This window comes from Fusarium venenatum (genome assembly GCF_020744135.1).
Source record: "Fusarium venenatum strain MPI-CAGE-CH-0201 chromosome Unknown EDB82scaffold_2, whole genome shotgun sequence".
Lineage (NCBI taxonomy): Eukaryota > Fungi > Ascomycota > Sordariomycetes > Hypocreales > Nectriaceae > Fusarium > Fusarium venenatum.
In genome coordinates, this window is record NW_027072130.1 from 8,346,056 (window position 1) to 8,372,314 (window position 26,259).

Below are 26,259 nucleotides of genomic sequence, written 5' to 3' on the forward strand. Positions count from 1 at the left end.
TCTGCAAGACCTCCCATGCGGGCATTGGAGCGGGCGGCAGAGCCAACGCAGGCGGCGCTCTCGGTTCACTTTCCATGATGTTTTAATTGATCTTGACTTATTCTCAAGTCATCTACAAATTAATCAGTCCTTGGAGAGAAAAAGAGGGGAATTTATTGTTGTAATGCTGGGGAGATTACGACAATGGCTGCTTGTTCCCCAGTAGTGTTATCACGCTAATACTGATAGACTAGACGTAAAAGATAAGGCGTTCCGGCGTGGCGGCACCGCCCAAGCCTATTAGAGCCAGAGTTGCGAATGTGCTCGGACGGTGATCGTCACCGTTAGTCTCTTGTGAACAGTCAACCCATGCGACTCGTCAAATCTCACTGCCGGGTGCATTCCGCGGTCAGCCGCGTCCAACGTCCAGCTTCGAACACGGGATGAAAAGATCTTAGCACATTCAACCGAGCCAATTATGACTTGATGGAATGATCATGTACTTATAAAGTGTCGTGAGAGGAGAAAAAGAAAAGAGAGGAACTAGTACTTCTCAATGATAGGGTTACAGTGGAATCCAGTGAATGTGCAGGTATAACTTTCGATGCGGAATACTCCGTTCTTTGTCTAAATTATCCATGTACTGCTTAACAGCTCCCACTATTGCTAGACAGTGTGAAGATTATTCAGCAATCGTGAAAGATACGAAGTGATTTCATCCATGAAAGTCATTACTCCTCTCTTTCACATGTTGTCCAGTTTAATCCAAGAACCGAAGAGGACCGAATGTAAGTATAATGTAATGGTGTTAAGTGAATTGTTTCAGCATTGAGATTTGCGTGGTACGCCAAACAAGCATGCTTGAGTCAAAGACAAATTCGGCCATGATTAACCGAAACAAAGTTGAATTGTCCAAACAGCAGACAAATGGTTCGACAATCTGTAGATGCCTGGGAACGCAACAGGCTATTGAATTGATAGTCATAGTTACAAGAAGAATAATTACTACTGGAGGCTCTGATTTATCTTATCCTTGTATCTAATGTCAACTTTTCCATTAATTTTATTTACCTCTCTATACATCACACACTCCAACCTCGCTGCGCAACTCTTCCTGGATGAAGAGCACGATCCACCCGAGTTTGTGTCTGTCAACGACAGTGACAACTACAAACTTGGCAATATTAGAAGACACAATGTCGTCATTGCCGTACTTCCCCTTGGCGAATACGGAATATCATCCGCTGCAGGTGTCGCCAAAGACATGCTTCACAGCTTTCCCAACATCAGAATCGGTCTGATGGTCGGAATAGGCGGTGGTGCACCCACTATTGAGCATGACATTCGCCTCGGAGACGTTGTCGTTGGCATATCCAGCAATGATAAAGGCGCTGTGTTTCAGTATGACTTTGGAAAGGCTGTGCAAGGTCAAGAATTTCAGGCTACGGGCTTTTTGAACCAGCCGCCGACTGGTACTAACAGCCGTACACGGACTTTTCACGAACTACAAGCGAAAAGGTCACCAGCTTGACACGCACATCAATGACATCCTGGCAACGAACCCAAGACTTCGAAAAGACTTGCAACGTACCGAAACCGGTACTGATCAAATATATCGCCTCTCAAAGGTGCATCCCAAGGTTGGTAAGTCTAGCTGTGCGGAAGCTTGTGGTGATGACCCATCAACCTTGGTATCGCGACCCGACTGTGGAGAACACGAAGACGACCCGACTATACACTACGGCCTGATTGCTTCATCGAATAGCTCGATAAAGGATGCTTTAGCACGCGACGCCCTTGCGGCGAAGAAAGGTATTCTCTGCTTTGAAATGGAGGCAGCCGGACTTATGAATCATTTGCTATTTCTGGTTATCCGCAGGATATGCGACTATTCCGACTTACACAAGAACAATGAATGGCAGGGATTCGCAGCAATGATGGCAGCTGCATATGCAAAAGATCTGCTGAATCAGATCCCCCCAAACAAAGTAGAGGCCGAGAAGCCTATCAGCGAAATTTTGAGCTCTAGTTAGTACCATAATTGAATCATACACTTTCACTTCTGACTCTGAATAGTTGAATCTATGGGAAACGAAATACAACATACAGTGATGGATTTGGCATCTGACAGCCGTTTCGCTAAAATCAAGAAGTGGCGATCCCCATCGGACTTTTCGACCAATGCCAACATGGCAAGACAACGCCGTCACCCTGGCACTGGGACCTGTCTTATCCAAAGCTCTGTCTTTCAGCAATGGAAACTCGGGTCACGTCGACACCTATGGCTCTATGGTCTAGCAGGATGCGGAAAGACCATCTTGACTGGGACAATTCTGGATTATCTCCAGGAATCAGAAAATAAGCACACTACTATCACATTCTTCTTCGATTTCAACGATACTAGAAATCAAAAGTTGGATGATCTAGTACGCTCATTGGCAACTCAGCTTTACCATGCTAGTAGCGAAGCGGAGGAGACACTCGATCGTCTTTTTACTACGCACCATGACAGATGCAGTCAACCACAAACAGATGCCTTTTCAAATTGTATTAGCACAATGATACACGTCACTAGTGATGTTTTCATCATCATCGATGCTCTGGGCGAATGCACAACGAGAGATGAGCTTTTGCGTTAAATAAAAAATTCGGTACTTGGTAACGCCCAAACTCTCGTAACTGGTCGGCCGGAGGCAGATTTTCAGCACGAGATTCCCCGGCTAATTGACCAACACAACTGTATTCTACTAGACAAGCAGATTGTCAACGCCGACATTCGTTGTTAGGTTGAGGCTGCACTCGAACAGAGACCAGAGTTTGTCAGAAAACGACTATCGCAGGATTTTCAGCATGAGATACGTGATCGAATCGGAGATGGAGCAGACGGCATGTAATTTCGAACGGCTTGTCTATGTTAATGAACGTTATTCTTATACTCCCTACAGGCTCAGGTGGGCAGCGTATCAACTCGAAAGTCTGGTAAGATGTCTGAGCCCAAAATACATTAAGCTAGTTCTGAAATCGTTACCGCACGATCTGAATGAGACATATCGTCGTATGTTCCAAAGTAAACCACCAGATTATAAGAGCAATTCAATTCGTCTATTGCAGTTTCTCGTCTATACAGAACGTCCACTGAGCCTGGGACATGCTATTGACATCATAGCTACCAAGACAGATCAAGAACCTCGGGGCTTTGCTCCTGATGGTAGACAGTCCCTAAGTGCTGATGTTCTTAGATACTGCCCCAGCATGATGACTATCGTAAAAGTCACGATACACAAAAAGACCTTCGAAGAACTTCATCTAGCCCACTTCTCTGTCAAGGAATATCTTCTCCAGCAAGCACAGTTCACTTGTGAAAGAGCCAGTATCGCCATAACAAAAATTTGATTGGCGTACCTCACTGACGTTACTTGGAATTATGGAGGATTCCCTTTGGTAGAGTATGCGGCAACATATTGGCCCAGTTTTGCCCGTCTGGCTGGAGATTCTAAAGAATGCCTACAAGAAGTAGTCGAATTTCTGCGGAGCAAGACAGCAGTCCGGCTCTGGCGGCTACAGGGCACATTCGATTGGCCTCAAGACGTTGGCGTAGGGAATCCATTACATTGTGCTTGTCTTCATCGGCTTCTAGAAGCTGCAAAATATCTGATCAGGGGGGAACAGATATGAACGGGTTGCATGACTGGGTTCTACAGGATGCCTTACGCACAAGCCACTTAGAAGTTATGCTAATGCTCTTCGACATGGGAGTAGATGTTAATACAGCTAGCCGCCATGACAAAATACCTCTTCAGATAGCCATATCCCGGGGCGATTGCGAAACAGTGCAGTTGTTGCTGGACAGAGGAGCTATAGTTATCAAGCAGATGATACAAATTGCTTCAACGACGAGCCCTGAGATCCAGCAACTGCTACTTGATTCGAACAACATCCATTCATAGACCAAACGGTGGATAAAAAAACGGGCCAGGTCACTACACTCTGGGAGTCATAATAGAAAACGTCAGCTCTAGGTGGTAGCTTTGTTGTTGGGGGTTTCGTCAGGTAGTTGATTGCAATGATAATTCATTTATGTTGAGTTGCTTCGTCTAGATAGTGATAAATTTTGCCAATTAAAATATCACCTGATCTTCAATCGTATCCAAAGTAGACTTTGAAAAATTGTCCTACATGAGAATTGAAGGTACATTACCAAAGGCGGACAGGATGAAAGTGAACTCACCGTCATTTGAGCTAAATTCTGCTTGAACGCCCGACATGGTTTCAGATTGGTGGCTTGACGGCTGGAGACTCTCGTAAGTTGTCCGTGTCCGACAAAGGTGCATTGACCATTTACAAATGTGAACAACATTTGAAAACACAGCCTCACACAAGTGTAATAGCGCAAATGCAATGAGGCACCCCCACCACCCACCACCCTGCGTACAGTGAGACAATGATTGATTTGTGGATATGTCGTTTAATAGGCGCTTATTACTAAGTAAATAGTCATGATCACAGTGGGTCCTTTGCGTAGCCTAACTTGGGCAATATGACGGCCTATCGACAGCCGACGAACTTTGCAGGAATCGACGAACCAGTTAATATATAAACATATGGATTAAACTGCAAATTCACCTTTATGTTAAAGGAACTTATAAGAAATTATATCTTTATTCAAAGGTGCATTTTCTCCCATCCTTAAGTACGGCATTGACTTCACATTCAATGTTTCTTGATATGGAGACATCACATTTGACCTTCTCCGCAAATTTATTGTCATACAATTTCAACACAGACCCCTGCCAAGCTCTTTACAGAGAGACAGAAAACAAATCTCTCTATTCAAGTATGAATGTTGGCCAAGAACTATACTCTGGAGATGTCAGTGTTGATCATATTAAAAATCATAATGCTGTTGAGCAAGATTGGTTTCATCAACTTCGACAACCGATCGCAACCCTCTTACGCCAGAGGCTACAAACCTTCACCAACACGGTTCAATATGTAACGCCTATGAACTACTGGAAACGTCATGACGAAGACATGGGTTCTTCAGATGGGCCAGTGGTGTCAACATACCTCCTCAACTTGGGCAATGAAGGTGGTTGTAGAGAAGACGAAAAGTTCGTCTTTGTTTCACCACCAAAAACGCATTTTCACTATGCTTGCCCATTTGGAGCCTTGTATCCTAAGCGATACCACGAATGTCTCTTACAGCATACTTTACTAACAATGGATGATGTTGTTAATCACATTGAGCGCTATCACGCTGAGCCATTATACTGCCCAAGATGCTCACAAGTCTTTGACACACTGATTCACCGAGATCGACATATTATCAAGAGGTCATGCGAGCTTCAAGATCTTCAAGTACCCAGGAGGATTAACGCACAACAAGAAGCTGCGCTGAAGAGGGTGATGAAGATGGACATCAACGATGAAGAACGATGGAACTGCATTTTTACCACAATCTTCCCTAGCGTAAAGCCACCATCGTCTCCATACTTGGACCAAGGCAGCCGATTAGCGATTGCTGTCGTCAAGGATTATTTTATGGTGGATGGGAGACGGTGCTTGTTCGAGTTCTTGCGGACTCAGGGACTAGACAAGACTGTGACAGGGGATCCATGTGCGGAAGCTGCGTTATGCCAACTAGCTTTTGACGATCTTCTTGGCGACGTGGTGGAAAGATACGAAGAAATGGAAGATAAGCGAGCAACTTATTGGAGGGATGAGGGATGGATAAGAACAGATATCGCCTAAATTGATAGATGTCGAAGGCTACAGTGAGATAGTTGAGACAGTAGCATTCACTATCAATTAAGAAATACGGGGCCACAAGCTGGTAGTATCCAAGCATTTAAATTTGACCTTAGTTTCAAATAATTCGTGACCATATCCACATGACGAAATAAAAATAAAGAACGACAGGGGTTGCCGAAGTGGGAAACAGAAGTGAGGGGGAAAGAGTAAAGAGAAAACAAAGTGTTGCCAAGAGCGAGACCTTGAGAACATATGAAGGAGCGACAAGAAAGAGAAGTAAATTGGAAATAAAAGAACGTGAAGAAGAAACCATACTCGGGTGGGCGGGGGATTTAACATGCCTAGGTGACAATATAAGGCTGTCGGCTGGCTTTTCCAGGTACACACATGATGCTAGAACTTGGTACACAATGTTAGTAGGTACAGCCAATACATTCAACAGCCTTATTTTGTCATTAGGGCAGGTGAAAAGAATCCCGCCCTCCCACCCAGGTACAACACGGCGAGAGCGAGCACCCAAAAATATCGTCCTGACCCTGTACCGTCAGACACGCCAACCTTTTCAGCCGCACTTCGAAATCAAGGAAAACCAAAGCGGAGATCCCGACTGGTGATTAGGATCCAGATCCTTGTTCAGCGTGCAGAGGTACATCTCCATCAGGCTGTAGCCCAAAGGTGTTGAGGAACACATCACCATGGCCAAAGTGCAAGTTGTCAGGGTCTGGGATACCTAGGGCCTGGAAAGGAGGACTCTCAAGCATTGGCTGCATGGAGAGTTCAAGTGAACCAGTCATGGCAGGTTCTTGGGCGAAGCTGGGCGCGTAGTAGGTAATTGAGTCAGGGAAAAGGGGGGAGGTCGAAGACTGGGCAGTGAAGCAGTTCTCGGACTGGGCAAAACCTGGAGTTGGAGCTTTGCAAGGAATAACCGGAGGAGCAAACAGCACACCAATCAATGAGTGAATTACTTTTGGATCCGCATTTCCAACGAATGGCCGTGCTCTGTCGTATGCAAGCCGGCGGAGTATGTCGACGTGGCTCTCGAAGTACGCAGACGAAGGTATCATCAGAGAAGGAAAAAGTTTCTTCCATGCAGCATACCACCTTTCCTCATTAGACATTCCTCCGCCAAGTCTCGCAAGCTTCATATATTCTTCTGGTAGTAGCATTCCAGTCTCCATGATGCTTGCGGTCTGGCAATCTCCAGCTCGAACATGAAGATGGAATTCCATTTTTGCCGTCTTTCCTTTGAATAAGACGCGGCAGTTGGGGCAGTATGTTAAACGCTTGATGTCGGTGCCAAGAGAATGCACTCGATTCAGGTGCTGATATGTATGATACCAGTTTGTCAACTGGTAATGCTCACAGGATTGGTATTTGGAGGGGTTGAGCTTGTGAAGCGGACAAGCATATCTCTGTCGAAGATCAACTCCGTTGGTCGGCTGACCTTCGTGATTTTGCTGATCAATGCTGTAGTCGGAGTTGTTCCCTTCCGTATGGCCTTGGTAAGGGAAATGCGAATAACCTCGCGACAAGTACGAAGCATCGTTAGGAGGCTGGACGACTGTGGCGGATAGGCTATTAGTGAAACATCCAGTGGTTACAGTTCATCAATAAGGCTATGCCGGGACGAACTCACCCTGCCCAGAGGTACCAACGCCACTAAAGGCGTCGAGGTAGGTGTGACCAGAAGAGGTCAACATTGTGGTAAGTGAAGGGGGAGAGAACTTGAGCAATCAGATGATGGGTGAGCTTAGGAATATAAAAAATTAGAGTTGTCTGAAACGAAAGAACTAATGGTAATTATGATGATGATTAAGTTGTCTTCGCGGTGTGTATTTATGCTTTGAGGGGGGCTGTCCGACTCAACCGGTTCACTTGAGCCTCTCGCTACGCACTTGATTGATATGGCGTAGCAAATCTGTATGTCATTCTATTTACCTAGGAGGTTAGCTGGGACCGCCCCTCGGTAGACCGCTGTTCTCCAGTATTTGTGTGTACCTGCATTTTCAATCGCGCATCTTGCCTTGGGCACGGACTCGAGGGTGTCCTGTCCAGGCCTAGCAAAAAAATGAAAGTGGATATCTCGTCTCATGGACCTGTTTTTGCTTCAATTGTTTTGATCTTGTACAGTCACGGTGTGTGTCCAGCACCACCCATTTGCGGAATACGATCAGCAGTCCCAGCAATTTCTCACAACCTTATAGAGCCTCCAGCAAGTATGTGTGATCAGAGAGGCAACGCGTCACGCCGGTAACTGTTCAACTGTCCGGTTGAGCGGTAGCCCATCCAAGGTGTGTTGGTCGGGTGGCTGGGATGTTGAGGGTATCTCCATATATATTTGGACTATAACAATTGTGTCAAAGTATGGACTCCTCTGTTCGTGTATCGGTTTCTCGGTAGCATGTAGCTCTTTGGCAAAGCTCGCCTTGTGCTGTGGCCACATTTACACGTAAAACTCAGCAATGGTGATGTGGTAACCTGCCTGTAAATCAATGTTCCAATCATTTAGACTAGCCTTCTTCCACTTGAGGCTGTATATCTCAAGCAATCAATCAAAAGTTCTCCAGCGAAACGAATATGTTTACCTTAGTTGGCTTGAACGTCAAGTTTTGTTGTAGGCATATGAGAGACACTGCCGATTGCTGTGTGCACTGTCGGTTGATGTGTAGTTCAAGCGGTTACAGCTAAGGGCTAAGCACTAAAGCCGGTAGTTTAATTATTAGTGGCCGAACCCTAAGCAAGGTATCCTGACCTAGCACGTCCAAGCCACCCCAGCTGGTTCAACCTCCAGAATCCAAAACGCGCTATTGATAAACTAAGATTAAATAATTTTCTAGAAGGCGAGGTGAAGTTGGCCTGCTCAGCATCCCTGTCATTTGCAATCCTTTCCAAAGTAAGCAATCCACATGACCTGGCAAGGCAAGTGAAGAGAGTAAACTGAGCTTCTAGGCATCAAACATCATACTAATTGGAAAATGCGGGTAGGTCCTCCTTCCATGACGGGTTCGGTCCGGCAGATGAACGCCCCGGGGAATCTAGAGGGGGGGGAAATGGATTGCCCGGGCGACATTTCTGGTCGGCAACAAAAAGGGTTCCGGCCGCAATGCTGGCCTAAGTTGACCTTCTTGCATCAAACATTATCCATGCAAATAAGTAATACCCTCCACCAGATCGTAGATCACTATATCCCGCATCAAGCGAGATCCGATGACGATGCGTGATATGGTGATCTGTGATCAGCCTTGCGTGCAGTTTGGCGTGATATGAATACAAAGGACACCCATTTGACATATCTATCAATCATGGCCTGGTTCAAGCACCGATCAACCACGGCGTTGGATGGCAGAGGTGCTACGTCTAGCCACGCGGAAGCTCGCGATACTTTAGTAGCGAGTTGTAGGGAAAAGAAAGTTGAGTCTACAATTCATTGCTCCATTTCATCAATGAGCATAAAGCACTATTGGATGGTATGTGTGCACTATCAAGAAAATGGGTTGATCCGAAAACGGAAGTATCCGACGTCACTTGACTATTTCCCCTTTTTTCCATTTTGATAAGCGATCAGGAGTCTGGCTTGTGCAGGAACCAGGGGTTGACAAAAACGGAAGCCGTGAATGCATATCCTGGTTACCAGAGACAACAAAGATTCGTTGATCCGTTCAGCATCTCCTACCCTACAGATAAATGTGATTGCCACATCCATGCACTTTACATCGCCGCCTTCATGCTACCAAGCAGACACGGACCTCTGACATATCTGACTTTACTATAGATACCTCAAGTGAAACTTGTTGGCAAAAAGCGCAGGTCAAAGAACAGGATTGTGTTTAGACATGAGAAATATCACGTGACAAGCACGTGACCATACACAATGGGTAAGACTCTGCTGTCTGCGTTCCTTTAATAATTCTTTAATCAATTCACACAAACATTACATTTCCGTTATCTTATCCTTTCCAATTCTGTCCACAAGTATTAAATAAAAATTGGCCACAGCACTTAGTTATAGAAGCCGTGCAATCACTTCTCGACTCAAACTGCCACCAGAACCTCAGCAAAGCAACTTCCAGACCAGACAAAGAAGCGAGTTGGATGCTGGCGTTGTGGAATGCGGTATACTCATCAATATACTTCAACGCCGTTTCAAAGGAGGCCGCGGTCGGTGAAGGGTTCACCTAGTGTTATGAACACTTGTTACTGGGGAAAAGCAGAAATTGAAGTCACACCACCACACCTTAATGGTATTTGTAACAGTTCTATCTACTTGAATGAAAATTGGTTACATTGGACATCACTCCCTTGTCCTACCTATGCCTAACAGTAGCTATCTTGTCTATTAACTTTATGGTACTTATGAAAACTTCTCCTAAGAATCATAATCATTAGGGAATTAATGCAAAGAAAAATGTCGAAGTTCCCACTGGGCTGTACTAAGCTACTATTCATCATCAGAAGAAAACTCGTCAATGATATCATTTTCATCCCCCTCCCCATCCTCAAACTCATCGTTCCTCTTTTCGTCCCTTCCACCTTGACTTCTCCTCTGCTGTCTTCTCTCCGAAGGACTTTCTTCCTTCCTTCGTACTCGAGATCGTCGAGATTCGTAGCCAGAACTATTTCGTGAGATCCCTCTGTCACGGTTTGTAAGCCTGGGCGATAGAAGTTCTCTCCGCCGTCCTGGGTAATCTTTTTGCGCGGGTGTAGATCGCGAATACCCTGCCACATTGTCTGACTGCTCGTCGTGCCTCAGAGCCAACGTCTTTGCAATCTCACTGTCGTCTCCTCTTGTAGCATGAAGATAGTCCTCAAAATCCCTAGCCGTCTTGGCGATATTGTTAAAGTTTGCTGTTGTCAGCTTCACAATAGTCCACTTTTTCTCCCCGCTTGCAACAGCCTCCGCGTTAGTCATGTTGGCAGCTGCCAGGTTGCGGTCTCGGTCATGGTGACCTAAAGAGATGGCAAGCTGGAAGGCATTGCGGATCTGTCGACCATTCCAGGCAGTGTTCATTGGTTCGTGAGCCCTGTAATGTCTATCGGCCCATGTGAGTAGGGCACTCCTGTCAAACTTGACTTTGATCTTTGTTGTATGATTGTCTCTTGTAAGGCGGTCCAAGATTCCTTCCCATATTTCCAGAGTTTCTTTCAATCTGATGGTGGGATACGCAAGAGACACATGAATGCGAGATTTGAAAGCCTCGTCTATAACGCCCACTCTGTTGGTGGTCAAGAATAAGATTCCCGAGTAGTATTCCAACTGCCGAAGGAAGACTATACATGTTAGTCGAGAACTAAATAGAAAAGATGACTGAGTTCTTACCAGATACCAATGCATTGCGGTTTGTATCTCTCCAATCTCTGCGGCTCAAGAAAACATCAGCTTCATCCAGAAGCAATATGCAACCCCACCGTTGAGCCCGCTCTGTATGCTCATTCAAGGATCTTTCAACGCTGTCCGGATCGACCCCAAGATCACCACATGTGATTGGATATAACGGCCGTCTGCTATACGCCGCAAGTGTCTCGGCGGTACTGGTTTTCCCTGAGCCTGGTGGTCCATGTAAAAGGATTATTAACCCTTGTCCTTTCCCCCGAACAATGTCAATCTGTGTAGCCGTTTTGGAGTTATCCTGGCGATTGGATTCAGGGTCTTGCTCAATGACCAGGTTTCTCACAAGACCGACTAGGAGCTTCCGATGGCCGTCTGGGATGACCAAACTCTCGAAGCTATTGTCTCTTGCAATATCACTTTTGTCGATTTCCTCTATTTGACTCACGTAGACTCGATCTGTGAAATAATTGTCAGTATATCATGTGAAGTGTTAAGGAGTGTTCCATTACGGTAAGTCCTCGTGCGGAAAAAGTATGCAGGTACCCAGTGGGGCAGCAATTGGAGAACTTCATTTGATAGCGGATCTGAACTGAGTCTCTCAAGCCCAATCTCATGCTGATGAGTCGACACGAAATCTTCCATGGCCTTTTGGTCAATCTCTCTATCAAACAGATCCAATATGACGCCATCGACATCATCCTGACTCTCTGCGAGATCAGGTTCAAAGGCATTCAGAATGCCTAGATTCGGCCTTGCTGATGTACCAGGGGGAAGGAAATGGGGATTGTGCCTTGGCAATGTACCAGGCAGGAAATGGGGTCGTCTGTCAAAAGATCGGTAATAATCTTTAAAGTCGACATAAATATCTCCAAAGACCTCGTTAGGTGTTTCCTCATCATGCTGGGAACACGTCATGCCTCTGTAGCTTTTGTGACCATGTGATAAATGGTACCTGGTACCCCTTTCTGTCAGACGTTCCACAACCTCTTCCTTTCTTTGGTGAAATCTGAGTGGGAAAACAGCCAGATCTGTTATACTGCGCTCCCCCGAGAAGTGCTTAATTTCCTTGCGTTTAGCCTTAGACCCAAGGTAGTATCCATCAGATTCCATAGTGTAATAGTCGATCGTGAGTGGACTCCAGAGACCACGTGCTGAGCTTTGCGGATTTCCTTCTGGCATCTTGTCAAAATCGATTGCAGAAAAGGTCCTCAATCTTTTTTTTGACTTTTCTTTCCGCTGCTGGCCACCAGACACCGCATAGGTCTTGCCTAGTTGCTCATATTCCCTCTCCTTGATGTAGATAATGTCACCTACAGTGAAAAGAAAACATAGATCTTCGAAGGTAATCTTTTCCAAATCTCCGGATTTGATTCTAGCATACGTCATATGCTGTGCTGCTAGGTATTTGTCACTGAAGTCTTGGAGTAGTTTTAGGCTGTCGAAACGCCTGGTCAATTTCTTGCGCGTCTTGAGTGCTTCGCCATTGTCTTTCTTATTTTCCGGATCTCTCTCGTCTTCCGATTTCGAAGACGACTCTTTCAAGCTTTCCGGGGACTGTTGCTCACTCATTACACTTGTGTCTGGCGTTGTGCACTTGGGAGACCCTGGGGCGTTCGTGTGATCTGGTCCCTCTACTTCCGATCGTAGGACACCTTCAAGGTGCACGAGCCTTTCACCTATTTCGTCATGGTACCTAATAAGGAGCTTCAAAATATCGATTAGTAAGTTCTTTTCGTTTACAATAAGTATGGTTCTACCTTGTATGGCGGCGCAAGTCTGAGTACATAAAAAACAAAGGTCAGCATGTTGCGGAGGACTACCAAGTATGTCTTACAGCAAAAATGTTTCGTCATCACAATCAATGCCTGTAATCTCGGTGATCTCCTGTAATAGAGATAACGAGGCCAGTTCTACCCTATGGGGTCGCTCCTGGCGATCTGGAACATCTCTTATGGCTTTGTTTTCGTCGTGAGTAATTTCAACAAGTGATGCAGCGGGATAGTATGCGGCAATGGCATGTTTTGGTTCCGGTTGGTTATCGGACCATCCTTCCATGCTGAGCCGCTTCACCTTGCAAATGATCTTATCTTCCTCATCTTCAGTGGGCGTTTCGGAGTTATCTCTGTACCACGGTTAGAATAGAACACAAATCTAAGCGGCAACAAAAAGGTATAGTTTAGTAAGTACCCAGCTTCATTTTCTGCATTCTGTTGGCTAGCATTATTCCTATCGTGCAGCTCTTTTCTAACCTCTTCCAACACCCTTATAGCAAGGTCGAGGCGATCGTTGTGATCTTCTGTAGCGGGATCTGGGCATAGGCTCTGTAATTTTTTGGCTTCCTGCTCAAGAACCTGCGCGGCTATGAAGAGCTTAGTGCTAGACATTGAATCCAATACCTTGCTCGATGTTTCGCCTTCGCTATGTAGCGACGGAGGGCTTTCAACGGGTGCGGGGGTTGGAACAGCATCTTGGCCTGGAGCGCCATCTGGCGGAGCCGCTTCAGACAGAGACCCAGGTGAGGTGACCTCATGTGTATTGGGAGAAGTAGCCATTATCTCAATAACTTCAGAAGTTGTGAGCGGGTTTACTCATATTCGCGTAAACTGACAACCTACTTATTTATGTATAAGTTTCCTCGCGTGTCGGAAACTCATTCAATACTCAGCACAAACTCACGAAGCGCCAGCCTGATTGCCAAGCCGGCTAAGTAGGATAACTCCGAGAGTACTGGCTGCCAATGTCTAGCCTAAAGACTGGCCTCGGCCGCTTTCAGTTTACATTATGTTATCATGTTATGTCGGATGTACAGCCTAAACCTTGGTCTATTGGCTACTGAGAAATGGATTGTCACAGCAAGGTTACAGTACATATATTGCTGACGTTAGACCAATTGCAATATTCCTGCGTACTTTATTGGAAGCCTGACATCGTTGTTTTATTGTGCTTTACTATTGGCAACCGGCTACACCACTTCCGAATGCACAACTTTCACGTGGATACGAAAACCATTCGCACCAAAGTCCGTCGGTCAACGAGCAAACAAAAAACCGCATGTGATCTGCCCACCCTAGTCGAGTGAAGGGATCGACGCGGCCGCTGGTTGGTGGCCTAGTCATCCTCAGCCGTCTTGTTTATCTCGGCATGATCTGATTATTTTCTCTTCCACCTCCAACATCGGACATTTTGATCAAACGATGGATAATCTTCTTGATACTAGATCTCCCGGCGAAGCCCGCACCGCTCACCCACCTGTTTATGAAGTACCCGAGTTCATGGTCAGGAAACTGGACGGAAATACACATCCAGCCCTCATAGCTACACCAGGCTCTGGAGTCATTTATACAGGGTCTCAGTCTTGGGTTTCAGAGTCTTCCGCAGTTGATTCCATGTAAGCTATCTCTTGAAGGAGTCTCGATCGATAAGCTCACTTTTATCGCCAGTGACTATGACCAACTCTATGCCAATGCCATTCAAGCACAGCATGGATTTATCCGCAAAGTGGATGTGTTGTGTTCAAAACGAAAGCTGCCTCCTTTGGACCTATCCGATATCCACTCATGGTCAGACGTCGAACAGTCAGTCTCCAGCGCTTGTGAAGCATTGGAGGCTTTGTCATCGAAGGAGAAAAAACTTGTTCCAGGTTTCACCGGCAAACTGAAGCAAGCGTTTCAAAAGCTTTGTAGGAACGCTGGTGCTGGCACCACTCTTACAAACCTTGTCCCGACAGATTCTTATTGCTCCGTTCTATGCGGTGGCTTGAAGATCATTTTCAAAGCGCTCGAGGAGACCGACCGCTACAGAGAAGAGATATACAATACTTTAGAAGAGTTGCCCTTCATACTGAACGACAATGCCTCATTCGTCAGCCTAAATTTCGCAGACGAAGATCTGCATAGACGCGCAGCTTCTATATATGCGGCTATTTATGGACTAATGGAAGTAATTGTAGATTGGTTCCTCAAGCCGTCGCTAGGTGAGTCATTCTCTATATCCAAGTTCGATATGCTACTTACTCACATCCTGTCTTTTAGTAACTGGGGTAAAACTGTTTGCAAATCCCACTGGATTCACCGAAAGGCTGAAAAACAAAATGGCCATGGTAAAGGTAGCCGCACAGCGATTTACTACTCGCGTTGCTATACTGTCAACGGAGAAGCAAGAAGGCTTGTCACAGCAAAATCTCACTCTCATGTACGGTCTCGGCAAGCACTCAGAACAAGTCATGGCAGAGTTTGGTGATATAAGATCTCGGCTTCTGGTCCTGGACAAGTTGACCCAGTTCTTCGATGATACAGCAAAGGCAGAACTTGAACGCCAGCAACTTCGGTTACAAAGAGAGGAAGCACCTCGGATCCAGGCTCCCGCAATCACTGTCGAAGATGTACTTACAGAGTGGCGCTACGAGCCCGATTTAGTGCACAATGACTACACAAAGATATTGAGATCGCAACACATCCCGGGCTATGAGATTGATCAGGATCTTGTCACCACAATCAAGTTTCATCCTCGATTCCAATCATGGCTGACGCTTGACGAATCGTTAGTTCTCTTTGTTGATACAAGGTCCGATAACCCCATCAGCAGTTTAGAGATGCCTGTAGTTGCGGCTGAAATCTACCAACGTCTGGAAGCCTTTGCCGATGAGCACAACCGAGAAGCCCACGGTGACGTCGCGCGTATCATACCTTTGGCATTTTTCACCAGTCAGCACAAACATATGAGCGGAGATCCAAACTCGAGCCCAAACGAACTGGCGATGAGTCTCTTATTGCAGCTTGTCGACCACTACCGCGACTTCAACAGAGACGATCTAGACCTTGTAGCAACAGAGGTTGATCCTACCGATATCGAAGCGATCTTTTTCGTGTTCGAGAGCCTTCTTGCGCAGCTATCACAAAACACGATCCTGATCCTAATTATTGACGACCTGAACCCTTTTACACAGCCAGTGTCACGAAAGAGAGGCATGATGCTAGTTATAGAGTTGATGTTGGATATTCACCGTAACTGCGAGTACACGGCGAAGCTCAAGTTTGTATTTGGAAACTCATCTCGCAATGAGTTCAGTCATGGGATATTTGAAGAGGATGAAACTTTGAGGATATGGCAATCTGATGCGACTTTACCTATCAGTGAGCGTTAAGATGACAAGGCGTAGATTAATGGTTTTATTACTTGCATGGTATGTTTACTGGGCTAACTTGAGCAAGATAAGCCATTTTGTGACAGCGTCATGTCACACCCAAGTTGGGTGGTCAGAATTTTGATTCAGTCTCACAATTGCAATGCCTCCTTGAGGTTTGTGGTTACAAATTTGAGCCAATAAATTCAACGAGTCCGGTATGGTGTAGTGGCTAACATTTCGCGCTCTCATAACCTGAGAGATCAGTTCCGCGGAGCCCAGGGTTCGATTCCCTGTACCGGAGTTTCCTTTTGCCCTTGTTAGGCCATTATATTTTTAGCTTTACTGTGAGAATTTGCTGCTGCTTTCTTCCTATCTTACTGAGGCAGTGTAATACTTAATTAATCTCAGCTAAAAAGAGCTCTGTGACTTTAATTTTATCCATTTTAAAATCAGTATACTCATCAAAAATTAATAAAGTTTCTCTTGAGCAACTTATATATTCTATCCAGGACACAGGATTCCAGCAACGCATCTACTCCAAGGTTTGTTTATTTCATCGACGCACGCAACCCGATGAGGTTATAACGATCAGGAGTATCAATCGGTCCAATCTTCAAGCCACGACCTACAATCACAATACCGGTAGACCAGGTCCCCCATGTGCTACCATCCTCTTCACAGATCGGCTCACCGTTAGGGTTGAAAACACAAGACCAGCCTGGGATTCCACATCGAAGTGTCAGGTCAGAAGTGAGTTCGCAGTCGAGGAAAGGATTCTTCGGTCCGTTGCTAGTGCAGGTATTGACTTGTGCAGGTGCATCGAGTTCGACGTTGTTCGCATTGTAGTATGCACAAAGGAAATAGCCTTGATCGTTGACTAGTCTTCTCTGCGAATCGATGGTGTATGGTCGCGCCGAAGTCACGCCAAATATTGGATTGGGGTGAAATACAGCAACATAACCGTCGTGGTCAGAAGTATGAAGACTGTCGCCTTCTAAATCACTTTCTCCTGTAGCAATTATGGTGAAAGCGGACATGACCGTGCTCTCGGTCGTTGAGGGTGTTGTAGTAGTGCTTGCAGTGGTTGTTGATTCAACTGTGCTTAATTCCGTGACAAATGTAGTGGTCGCTGACGTCTCGGTTGTTGCCAAAGACGGCGCTTCTAGGGACGAAGATGCATAAGTCTTTGTAGACGGTTCGGTAATAACAGAGGTGGTCGATACACTTATAGTAGATGATGCAGCGGATGTGACCGACGAAATCTCGGTGGAGACGATCGAGATGTCTTTGGATGTCGTCGTTACTAAGCCTAAATGTGGTGTCAGCAAACGTTACAAATATTCATGGATGGACTTACTTGGCTTGCATGGGCTTGCAACAGCGGCCCTGGCAGCGAATAGGCCCAAGGCCAGACGCAAAACAAGGGAACGCATTGAAGCAGGTAAACGAATGACTGGAGTGAGTGTGCGAGAAATCTTGACAAACATAACAGTGCTATTCATGCAAATTTATCATGATCTAGACTTTTCAAGCATATACGCGCATCGACAAATATCTCATAGTCTATTGAACGCCATAGTCAATAATTCCATAGAGTTACGGGAATGAACTCCACCATGGGTCTCAGCTAGCCGAATTCAGCGGAAGCGCCAAAGCGAATGCTATCTCATTGGTTAATTGCATGGCAGCTGAATGTGAGGTTCAATAAAGATAAATTGACCTTCATTCAAGGGTGTAAATAGGAGAATCAGTGAATGTGGCGCCGTTAACTGACCAAGCAAGAACCTGGCCAAGAAATGAGACAAATTTGTTTTTGTTTACCCTATGCCATCGCCATACTATATGCATTCCAATAACTAGCCCTAGGACTTGAATGGCAGCACGATCAGCACTTGAGTCCTCTTTGCAGATAATGACAACGCCGTCACCGAAGAAGGCGAGTGTGGATACGATATAACTGAAAGATGGTGAGTAAGAAGGATACAATAAGGGAGGGAAGTGGAAGAGGGGAGTAAGAGGAATCTTATTATGTAATGAACGAGGGGGGGCATAGTTAGTGGCTCACTTACTTCTGTTTCCAAGGCGTATTTACAGCAAGCAAGACCCGGGTATTTTCAATGCGAATGTAATGGTAGAGATATTCGAAGGCCCGAATGAAAAGAGGGCTTTTGTACAGTAGCCAGCCGGCAGATGTTTCTCGGTCGATTGTGAGACCGAGGGCAGGATCGAGGTTGCAGCAGTCATAAACATAATGCAACCCGCCATTCTTGAACTTTTTTAAGAGCATATCAAAATTCTCAACACCAAGGCCAACAATCTCCTCTCAAGATTGGAGATTCTTCATGTGTCTATTGCGCGAAGGAGTCATGGGAAGCTCATCTGCAAGGGCAACGATCATCCTTCTCAGCTTCGGCTTATTACCGAAACATGCTGGGTTAGCTAGGTTCAACATTTTAACTGTGAGGGTCAAAAGCGGTGATAAAACCAGCGCGATGCTGCCCAACGTTCAGATTCACCTCTGGGCTGTTGTCTCTTGGCTGTTCGAGACTTTGAGCAGGTTGAGTGTACTCCCTTAGGCTCGCGGATGAAGCAGTGAACAGGCTATCAGCGTAGCTAGCTTCAATCTGTTTGACCAAGGCGGCGTCCAGGTCCTTGGTGTTAAACAGGCATTCTTCGACACGAATTCGACTTGGTAACATACCATCTGATGGATAAGACACTTTGCCACCTGGAAATTCAATCGGGGTTTTCATCGTTCGACGGATATAGAGGAACTGAAGACGTGGTTTCACAACCTTGGAGCCGCGGGTGACGCCCATGATAGGGCCCCTGAACATTCTTGTAGTAGTTCTGGGGAGAGTAGCCACGGCTGCAGCGACCCCTCACAACTGGCCCTTTTAAGAATCTGTAAGGCCTGCGATAGACCGATGTCCGATTCGACGCTCTCAATAAACTCATCAGAAAAAATGCTCTTTCTAGTGCCCAGCTCATCACCGGCCTCAGATATAATGACGTTGTCTTCCACACTGGGGTCGTGGGCGGGGTGATAGAGGCCAACCCCAGGGTACCAGAAGAATTGGCCGCATGAAGCATAAGAGACGAAACTAGTGGGTCAGCTTATGCTACTGAGATCAGAATCTTCAGGCTATTTACCTTTGTTCCATAAGACTTAGGGGACCAACGTTTCTGCTACCCACTAGGCCAGGTGCAAAGCAAACATCGAAGAAAATAAGTCTCTCAAGGGCCTTGATAGACTTGATGGTGTAGCTGATTAGTGTGAGAGGACACGCCCTTGTGACTAGTAGCGACTGGAGTGCCAGTGACGAAAAGGAGTCTGTCCCTCTTGAACGGCTGCAGTAGGTTCACGTACGACCCCGAAACTCGGCGGATACATTAACCGACATCACCGATCAATATATCGAAATGGTGGTGAGCGATATGAAGGCTCACGGGGTGATATGTGACAAGGATAGTGCCAGTCTTGCCCCCACGACCTTTCTCCAAAATAGTGATATCGTCTCGGGAGATATCCATAGCATTGACAAGCTTCAACTTCTTTGGCGCGTTATCATCTAAACCTCGACGTTTCTTCTTCTTGCTTGCCGTACCATCGATATCGTTATAGACGAAGAGTTCTTCATCCTTCTTTATTCATCGCTTTAACAGGGTCGTGTATGTCGAAAATACAATTGTAAGGCCGTTTGCAGGATCCAGAAGCGATCCAGGGGTTCTGGACTTGTTCAAGAAGCCGTGAATTCGAGTTCAAGTCAAAGCCGGACATAATTGTTGATAGAGAAGGTGCTGAGGTTCGAGCAGTAGACAATATTGATAAAGTCTGAAAAGTGCGTGACGACCTTACAAACAGCCTAGATGATGGTGGCGACTGAAACAAGGCAGAGATGTGGCCTAAAGCTCGTGAAGCGACCACTTGACCCTATCTTCGAGACTGGGTTCGGCAAAAGTAAGACGCTTCTCGAGTGCTTCAAGTTCGACCTCTAGGAGTATGTGGCGCATCTTGATAGCTGCAAATAATGTCCTTGTTTTGCCTGTGCCCATCTCCTTCGCAAGAATGAGTAAGGTAAGGCACTCCAGACATCATGCGGTTGACGAAAGCAGACGAACTTCGGGCACTTTCAAGAATTCTTGGCGAAGGGAACAAAGGAACAAGAAATTCAGGATCCAGGTGGAAGGGATGCAAAAAGAAGAGAGGATACTGAAATTATGATAATTGTACGAGGGCGTGAAGAATGTTGATTTTGTTTAGTTGACTACGGCGGGGCACAACAGCAACCGCGCTGTGAGTGATCCACTTCTACCATGAGTAAGCGGTGCCTCCGTCACGTGTCTCAACACGTGGTAACCTTCACGATCGACAGAAAAAAACCCAACTATCGGGAAGACTCTAGTGGAGTGACGGACGATATCGAAAGGGGGAAGATTGGGGTATACATAAACCGGATTGAGCGTTCATAATGCTACTTCTGTGCATGTTTGACTAATGATACGGAATGTTGGTACGTGTGGAATAGCACAAGTATTCGTGGCGGCTCGCTGACGATCTAAAAAGAGATGCAAGCTTTACAGTAATTCCCCAATAGTGCAACAGAAAGGGGATAGCACGAGTATATTTATTATTGAAATATAAACATTGTTGAATTGAAACTGTCTTTCTATCAAAGCACGTTCCTTTTGCCAAATGCATTTGTAATTCCGAAACCCACACACACTACACTGTGCCTTCTCGCCCAACATCAAAGAGTGCTCTTGAGGTTAAGCTAAATGGGAAATATGTTAGATGAAGGACTCAGAGAGGCTATGCTATGTTGTAATGATCAAGGATTCATGCTTGAAAAACTATGAACAACTTACTTTTGTTGAATTGTGAGCCAAAACCGATCAGCAATTCATCTTTTCGTTTCTTCTTTTCATCTGTAGTCTCAGCCACCGGATAGTGAGAGCCAGTGTATCCGTTCGATGAAGTGTTTGTGTCTTTTCCAGAAGGAGGTTTGACTGAACCATTAGTTGCATTGGCACTTGAAACATCAGATACGTTCCTGCAGTGAGACAACAAGAACATGGTCAGTATGATGCATATGTGATTAAGGTTAGGGAGGTCAGACTTACGTCTTCGAAGGCATTTTTGTATTGATGGGTCTGCGTTGAGCTTTTGGTATGAGTCGTATCAGTTAAGATGCAAATTGTAATGAGAAAAGTCAAGATTTAATGGTATCGATACCACCTTTTTATAACCAGCCCAGCAAAATGATATGGGCATTATTCCTAACTAACGACATTGATGATTGTCTTACCTTTGGAGCAAGGCGGCTCCCAAATGCCTGCTGATTGCGATGAACAACACCTTTGTTTGCTAGTGTGATCAATTTGGCATTCATTCTTGACGAAGACTACACGCCACATCCGTAGTGTAAGCGGTGATTGGCCATTGACGATTTGTATCAAGCAAATTGTCCCACGGTTAATGACTGAAATTAGTTTCAAGTTTACGGAATAAACGGAAGGCAGAAATGGGTCTGCAATAGCTTGGTTGTTGTATCCCTCATGGCTCGCATACATGCGTCTCCCCTGTCTGATATCATGGGAATTGTCTACAGGACACTCTGATTCGGTAGTGACGCTTTGTAAATGGAGCTGATAGGCCCGTGATGTTTTGTAGCCCCTCTTCAAGTACCGTAACAGCGTCGCTACTACCCATGTCTAGGTTGGTCTGCCTGTCTTGTCTTGCATGGACCACCAACCACACTACATCTTACCCCTGCTTCTGGATGCCTACTACGTGCTTGTCTCCCACAGCCCATTTACCCAGCCCCACGGCTCTAGGCCTTGTGCCTGAGCAGCCATGTTTCAGACACAACAAACCGCTCGTGGCTTCGACCAACAAGAACAAGATTGGCTGTTGGTTCTGTCGATGAATTTGATAGGGCTCTGACGCTTTGTTGACCCCACCCAAAATTGTCATCATGCTCCTGATTGAGGCTGAACCTAGAGCGGTCAGAGTGTCTGAGCTGTTCCCAAATTCCAATAATGTTTTCCGTTGAAGACTATTGGCCATTGACGTTTTGCGATTCCACTTTAAGGCTTGGCTTCATCAGACATTAGGTTACACGACCAAAACTGCCTTATTTGGTTCGCAAAAGAACGTATCTTTCCCAGCCTGACTTTAGAATACTTAAGGGACGGCAGCGGCAGACTCAAACCTGACTCAAATCATGCTCACATCCTCATCTTTTCTCTTAACCCAACCTCGACTTTGTATCTCCACTATCAGTACCTATCAAAGCATCAGACTGGCATAGTCTACGCCAACAGTCATGCCTCAGCCACCGGCAGATTTGATCAATGTCCCGCCTGAACTCCTTTCGCCGTCAGATGACCACAAATACCTTGGTGCCAGCCATAAGGACCGGTGGGAACATCTCAAACCGGTAATCATTGAATTGTATACTGGCAATTATGGGAAGAACAACAAACCACCTACCATCACCCAGATTGTCTCTTTCATGAGGAATAACTATTCTTTTCATGCTGCGTAAGTTTCCTAGAAGTTTCTAATGTAGCCAGATGTTGTTTTTCACTATGGACTAAGCATTGTTTGAGCTGTGTCATATTTACAGCCTTTACTTACATCGTTCTGACCAGTGCAAACGAGTATCCCCATCGCTTCCGGGCCTGGGGCGTTAGTGACCGGCGTGTTACCAAAGCCAGACTTAACGAAATCGCTTTGGCTTTGGACAGGCGTCCTGGAACTGAAATGAGTACTTCCAAAGTTACTCTTAAGCGTGGTCCAAGAGAAGAGAAACTTGACGTACGACGAGTCAAAAGACATCTCCAAGGGAGCTCTTCTTCTGCGCGACCCGAGGCCATGCAGTATGGATGGTAGGTCATTGCTGGGATTTCACCTTATATCTAGCCGCTCATCTGACTCAGGTTATCGTCTTGGACATTACCATATGCTGCATTTGTGTCAGCATTGCCCAGGAATCCCGACTCCGCCTCTCCGTACGGGACACAGCCAGCGACACCTGGTTATCTAAGATTCAGTAACTCCCAAACAACTTCTCCCTGTGGCGAAGGCTCTGATCCTTCCCCAAACACGCAACTTCTCCTTCAGAAGGCAAGAGACAATCGAACAAGTCTATTTCTGCAAGGACGTTTAAAGGATCTCATCGTCAGCATGAACCAAGATGATCGCAAGCAAGTCCAGGCCCCTCCCTATGTGCTACAATCTTAAAACATGGACTAACCACTAGACCTTCACAGAATCTGTGTTGACTACTTTCATGAGTTCTATATGCACGGCTTCCTCACTGCCAAGAACTGGGGGTCTCCGCCATCAATCGTCAATGTTCGCACACCATCTGGCTTCACGCCCTCGGCCTTTCTCCAGTTCCCTTCAAGTCCATTACAATCAGATGCGTCACATCATGTCAATATCACCAACCCCCCAACCAATTTATGTCGGTGGTCCATTCACGTCGAGGAAGTCGATTATGAACCACTTCCAGACCAGTCACTCGACTTAAACTCAACATTGGTGTCATTTCCGGACTGTCTGCATGAATCTATTTCGACCGGGGACTTTACCGAACTTCGCAATGATAATTTGCCTCTTTCCCATGAGACTATCGTCCACTCTTTGACTGAGAATCCTATAGCTCTTGAGCTAGACTCTTGGAAATTGGCTATCATGGCCGGCAACAGCGATTTACTGCTCGATTTACGTCACAACATTAGGCAAAAACCCTATCTCCTCGAAGAGATCAGGTCCATATATCCGTACCACCTTGCAGCCTCGTATCTCAATGGAGGCGGCCCGTGCTGCACAATTTTCGCATCCTTGGATAGAACATTGGGGCGATCACATTTACTTCAACATAATATCAACGACTTCGGACATACAATTCTGGATTCCCTTCTAGTTTCTGTCCTGCGCTCACACACAAGTGTGCATCCAGAAATAGTCAGCGACGAGTTTCGAGCACTTTCGAGATTCCCTGGCGAGGAAAAGGACATTTGCGGCAGGTGGGACGCTGATAGCTCTGAAGTACGTGGGCTTTTTGCGCAAGGCTATGCTCGGATTCCTACGAGATGGAAGCATCCGTTTTGCCATTCCGCCATCCAAGCGGTATGTCACGGCGCTATGTCAATATTTGGCGATCTAACCTGTGCCAACATAAATTGCCCGAGTGGTCTGTTCATACGTCGATGCACGGAATGCGGTATAGAGCTCAAACTGGGACCACTTCACACACTTGTTGCAACAGCCTTCTTCCTGGGACAGTCTGGCATGGCAGGAGAGACATTATTCGGACCACTCGCCATTCTTGTATGCCTCGTCAACATGGGCGTCAATGTCAGGATGAGAGTCAATATGTCAATTGAGGAGATATTACGGACCTCGGAAACTGGGCAATGCCGCCACAGGCCCATGACGGCAGCTGAAATGATGCGGCATGTCCCTGCCAGCGTTGTCCAGACTTGGAGCGATGCTTGTCAGACTGGTTGGGATTGTCTGCTGCTTGCACTGTGTTTGGCAGAGACTCATCCGGTGTACATGGCGAGTATCAATTTGGACGAAGATGGTCGTCTGAGCAATGGCTATCTTGAAGCACGCAGACGGATTCAATCTGAGTGTGGCCTGTGGGATCTTCACCGTCATTCAAATTTCGGGTGCACCAATAAAGCGATTGGGCTTTTATGGGCCATGATACAAGCGGAGATGTTAACATATCGACGGTTGAAGGTAAACGACCCTTGGATCTCCAATAATTTCCAGATGCTGGCACTGCACGCATGGCTCAAGGGTGAGACAGAAGATTGCAATACGCCGCTTGTGAGCGAAGGCATGATTAAGGCTCATTCAAAATGTGGCTGGTTTCTGGACGATGATGAATACCCTTACACTTGTCCAACAGCCTCAGACGTTTCCAAGGAGTGGTTCGCCAATGTTGACGACTATGAAAGGGCGACGTTCGTTAATCAACGATATTTCAGCGATTTTTAGGTCCGTGTTTTGAATATATCGAATATGAGTTTTACAAGTAAATGAGCTACATAGAATTTCGCATGCCTTTCCGTTGCAGTACAAGGCTTTTACTATATGAACAGCTTACTCATAGGGTAAATAAATGTATACAATAATAGCTTCTGTGCCCCTACTATTGTACCTTGATCAAAACATTTCATAGGTACTGGATGAAAATCCAACCGGCAGAATCTTTCACGACATATATACATTTGTTGCAGTACTTTACAGAATAGACAGGGGGCATTGATGTGAAGGTTTCTCAGTTGACATACATCTTTTCACTACGGTCTGGTCAGCGATACTCCTGTTTCTTGTCCCCTCCGGATATCTCTCTTGTTGAGATACAGTAAGTAGTGGTCAAGCTGAGCTTGATAAGCCAGTACTATCCTCAGCGAAACAACTTCTGCAGGGCAAATTTTTTTACATGAGATCTAGCATGCTCTCCCTTGTGATTTACCAGCATATCGCCATCTAATGAGTAACAAAAAGGCTTGCACCTAAGCTTTCGGGGATAAAAATAAAGAGCCTAAGAAGTCTGATCCAAGTACATAACATAAACTGAACCACTAATTCCGCCTCATATGCTCCTAGATGCTTTTTTTTTTTGACACCTTGAGGATGATCTAGCCCTCTCAAGCCAGGAGTACATATGTAAGCTCCAATGACGAATACAGCCATGCTGGCCGGCATGCAGATCTCAGACAGAGGGGTTTTCAGCCTGCCCAGTGTGTCAATCATTTCCACATTAAGATGAAATTGTCTCTGGCATTCGACATCCATGATATAGTAATAAGAATTACCATGTTCTCAAAATCTGACGAGTGGCTGCCTGATCAAAGCTGCCAGGAAATACTATACTAGTGCTTAGTATCTACGCAATATTGACAGATAATGCTGAAGTTTAACTATCGTGTTGGCCCTAACAGAGCGCGTCGGCCCGTGGCGCTAGACTATCAGCTCGCCACGGCGGCACGGCCTGCATTACCAGGCGCTAAAAACGGGCTGACTGACCACAGGGATAACTGAGAC

At 45.9% G+C, this 26,259-nt stretch overlaps 9 protein-coding genes and 1 non-coding gene across 10 annotated transcripts; 5 read left to right on the top strand and 5 right to left on the bottom strand.

The window, feature by feature from the left end:
* Positions 1 to 1,021: 1,021 nt before the first annotated feature.
* Positions 1,022 to 4,016, top strand: EDB82DRAFT_556784 (nucleoside phosphorylase domain-containing protein; the record flags this gene model as incomplete). Its single annotated transcript, XM_025736278.2, has 7 exons — positions 1,022 to 1,451; positions 1,498 to 2,007; positions 2,056 to 2,613; positions 2,731 to 2,741; positions 2,772 to 2,869; positions 2,925 to 3,349; positions 3,410 to 4,016. 7 exons carry the CDS (start codon positions 1,022 to 1,024, stop codon positions 3,652 to 3,654), a joined length of 2,277 nt encoding a protein of 758 aa, XP_025586900.2. The 3' UTR covers positions 3,655 to 4,016.
* Positions 4,017 to 4,815: 799 nt separating this feature from the next.
* On the top strand, positions 4,816 to 5,730 carry EDB82DRAFT_476251 (uncharacterized protein; the record flags this gene model as incomplete). The annotated part of the gene is made up of 1 exon (XM_025736279.2): positions 4,816 to 5,730. One exon carries the CDS (start codon positions 4,816 to 4,818, stop codon positions 5,728 to 5,730), a length of 915 nt encoding a protein of 304 aa, XP_025586901.2.
* Positions 5,731 to 6,216: 486 nt separating this feature from the next.
* On the bottom strand, positions 6,217 to 7,701 carry EDB82DRAFT_197167 (uncharacterized protein). Its single transcript, XM_025736280.2, has 2 exons — positions 7,367 to 7,701; positions 6,217 to 7,291 (listed from the first exon to the last, which is right to left on the bottom strand). The coding sequence occupies exons 1-2, from the start codon at positions 7,428 to 7,430 to the stop codon at positions 6,345 to 6,347; spliced, it is 1,011 nt and encodes a 336-aa protein (XP_025586902.1). The 5' UTR covers positions 7,431 to 7,701; the 3' UTR covers positions 6,217 to 6,344.
* A 2,286-nt stretch (positions 7,702 to 9,987) lies between these two features.
* Positions 9,988 to 13,689, bottom strand: EDB82DRAFT_567314 (uncharacterized protein). Its single transcript, XM_065609841.1, has 6 exons — positions 13,247 to 13,689; positions 12,894 to 13,181; positions 12,817 to 12,835; positions 11,569 to 12,763; positions 11,048 to 11,515; positions 9,988 to 10,998 (listed from the first exon to the last, which is right to left on the bottom strand). Exons 1-6 carry the CDS (start codon positions 13,609 to 13,611, stop codon positions 10,169 to 10,171), a joined length of 3,165 nt encoding a protein of 1,054 aa, XP_065465059.1. The 5' UTR covers positions 13,612 to 13,689; the 3' UTR covers positions 9,988 to 10,168.
* Positions 13,690 to 13,978: 289 nt separating this feature from the next.
* EDB82DRAFT_501991 (uncharacterized protein) lies at positions 13,979 to 16,470 on the top strand. The gene is made up of 3 exons (XM_025736282.2): positions 13,979 to 14,447; positions 14,500 to 15,032; positions 15,091 to 16,470. Exons 1-3 carry the CDS (start codon positions 14,254 to 14,256, stop codon positions 16,200 to 16,202), a joined length of 1,839 nt encoding a protein of 612 aa, XP_025586904.1. The 5' UTR covers positions 13,979 to 14,253; the 3' UTR covers positions 16,203 to 16,470.
* Positions 16,396 to 16,485, top strand: EDB82DRAFT_t119. The gene has a single exon. It is a non-coding gene; the product is annotated as a tRNA-Glu (tRNA).
* A 247-nt stretch (positions 16,486 to 16,732) lies between these two features.
* Positions 16,733 to 17,617, bottom strand: EDB82DRAFT_525597 (uncharacterized protein; the record flags this gene model as incomplete). The annotated part of the gene is made up of 2 exons (XM_025736283.1): positions 16,733 to 17,493; positions 17,542 to 17,617. The coding sequence occupies 2 exons, from the start codon at positions 17,615 to 17,617 to the stop codon at positions 16,733 to 16,735; spliced, it is 837 nt and encodes a 278-aa protein (XP_025586905.1).
* A 179-nt stretch (positions 17,618 to 17,796) lies between these two features.
* EDB82DRAFT_197271 (uncharacterized protein) lies at positions 17,797 to 18,657 on the bottom strand. The gene is made up of 2 exons (XM_065607186.1): positions 18,254 to 18,657; positions 17,797 to 18,141 (listed from the first exon to the last, which is right to left on the bottom strand). The coding sequence occupies exons 1-2, from the start codon at positions 18,469 to 18,471 to the stop codon at positions 17,907 to 17,909; spliced, it is 453 nt and encodes a 150-aa protein (XP_065465060.1). The 5' UTR covers positions 18,472 to 18,657; the 3' UTR covers positions 17,797 to 17,906.
* A 2,234-nt stretch (positions 18,658 to 20,891) lies between these two features.
* On the bottom strand, positions 20,892 to 21,335 carry EDB82DRAFT_501994 (uncharacterized protein; the record flags this gene model as incomplete). The annotated part of the gene is made up of 3 exons (XM_065608654.1): positions 21,309 to 21,335; positions 21,054 to 21,238; positions 20,892 to 20,959 (listed from the first exon to the last, which is right to left on the bottom strand). Exons 1-3 carry the CDS (start codon positions 21,320 to 21,322, stop codon positions 20,955 to 20,957), a joined length of 204 nt encoding a protein of 67 aa, XP_065465061.1. The 5' UTR covers positions 21,323 to 21,335.
* A 1,005-nt stretch (positions 21,336 to 22,340) lies between these two features.
* On the top strand, positions 22,341 to 25,429 carry EDB82DRAFT_501997 (uncharacterized protein). Its single transcript, XM_065608655.1, has 4 exons — positions 22,341 to 22,731; positions 22,842 to 23,078; positions 23,130 to 23,396; positions 23,463 to 25,429. The coding sequence occupies exons 1-4, from the start codon at positions 22,514 to 22,516 to the stop codon at positions 25,204 to 25,206; spliced, it is 2,466 nt and encodes an 821-aa protein (XP_065465062.1). The 5' UTR covers positions 22,341 to 22,513; the 3' UTR covers positions 25,207 to 25,429.
* Positions 25,430 to 26,259: the final 830 nt, after the last annotated feature.

Excerpts from the sequence above, each read along its gene's own strand:
- EDB82DRAFT_197271 (XM_065607186.1), bottom strand. The coding sequence starts at position 18,471 with ATGCTCTTAAAAAAGTTCAAGAATGGCGGGTTGCATTATGTTTATGAC. Across the intron at positions 18,142-18,253 it reads AATACGCCTTGGAAACAGAA|TTATATCGTATCCACACTCG; the intron begins GTAAGTGAGCCA and ends ACCATCTTTCAG.
- EDB82DRAFT_501997 (XM_065608655.1), top strand. The coding sequence starts at position 22,514 with ATGCCTCAGCCACCGGCAGATTTGATCAATGTCCCGCCTGAACTCCTT. Across the intron at positions 23,079-23,129 it reads GAGGCCATGCAGTATGGATG|GTTATCGTCTTGGACATTAC; the intron begins GTAGGTCATTGC and ends CATCTGACTCAG. Across the intron at positions 23,397-23,462 it reads ATGAACCAAGATGATCGCAA|AATCTGTGTTGACTACTTTC; the intron begins GCAAGTCCAGGC and ends AGACCTTCACAG.
- EDB82DRAFT_567314 (XM_065609841.1), bottom strand. The coding sequence starts at position 13,611 with ATGGCTACTTCTCCCAATACACATGAGGTCACCTCACCTGGGTCTCTG. Across the intron at positions 13,182-13,246 it reads AATGCAGAAAATGAAGCTGG|AGATAACTCCGAAACGCCCA; the intron begins GTACTTACTAAA and ends ACCGTGGTACAG. Across the intron at positions 10,999-11,047 it reads CCGCAATGCATTGGTATCTG|TCTTCCTTCGGCAGTTGGAA; the intron begins GTAAGAACTCAG and ends TAACATGTATAG.
- EDB82DRAFT_501991 (XM_025736282.2), top strand. The coding sequence starts at position 14,254 with ATGGATAATCTTCTTGATACTAGATCTCCCGGCGAAGCCCGCACCGCT. Across the intron at positions 14,448-14,499 it reads TCTTCCGCAGTTGATTCCAT|TGACTATGACCAACTCTATG; the intron begins GTAAGCTATCTC and ends TTTTATCGCCAG. Across the intron at positions 15,033-15,090 it reads GTTCCTCAAGCCGTCGCTAG|TAACTGGGGTAAAACTGTTT; the intron begins GTGAGTCATTCT and ends CCTGTCTTTTAG.
- EDB82DRAFT_197167 (XM_025736280.2), bottom strand. The coding sequence starts at position 7,430 with ATGTTGACCTCTTCTGGTCACACCTACCTCGACGCCTTTAGTGGCGTT. Across the intron at positions 7,292-7,366 it reads CGTTGGTACCTCTGGGCAGG|TCGTCCAGCCTCCTAACGAT; the intron begins GTGAGTTCGTCC and ends TATCCGCCACAG.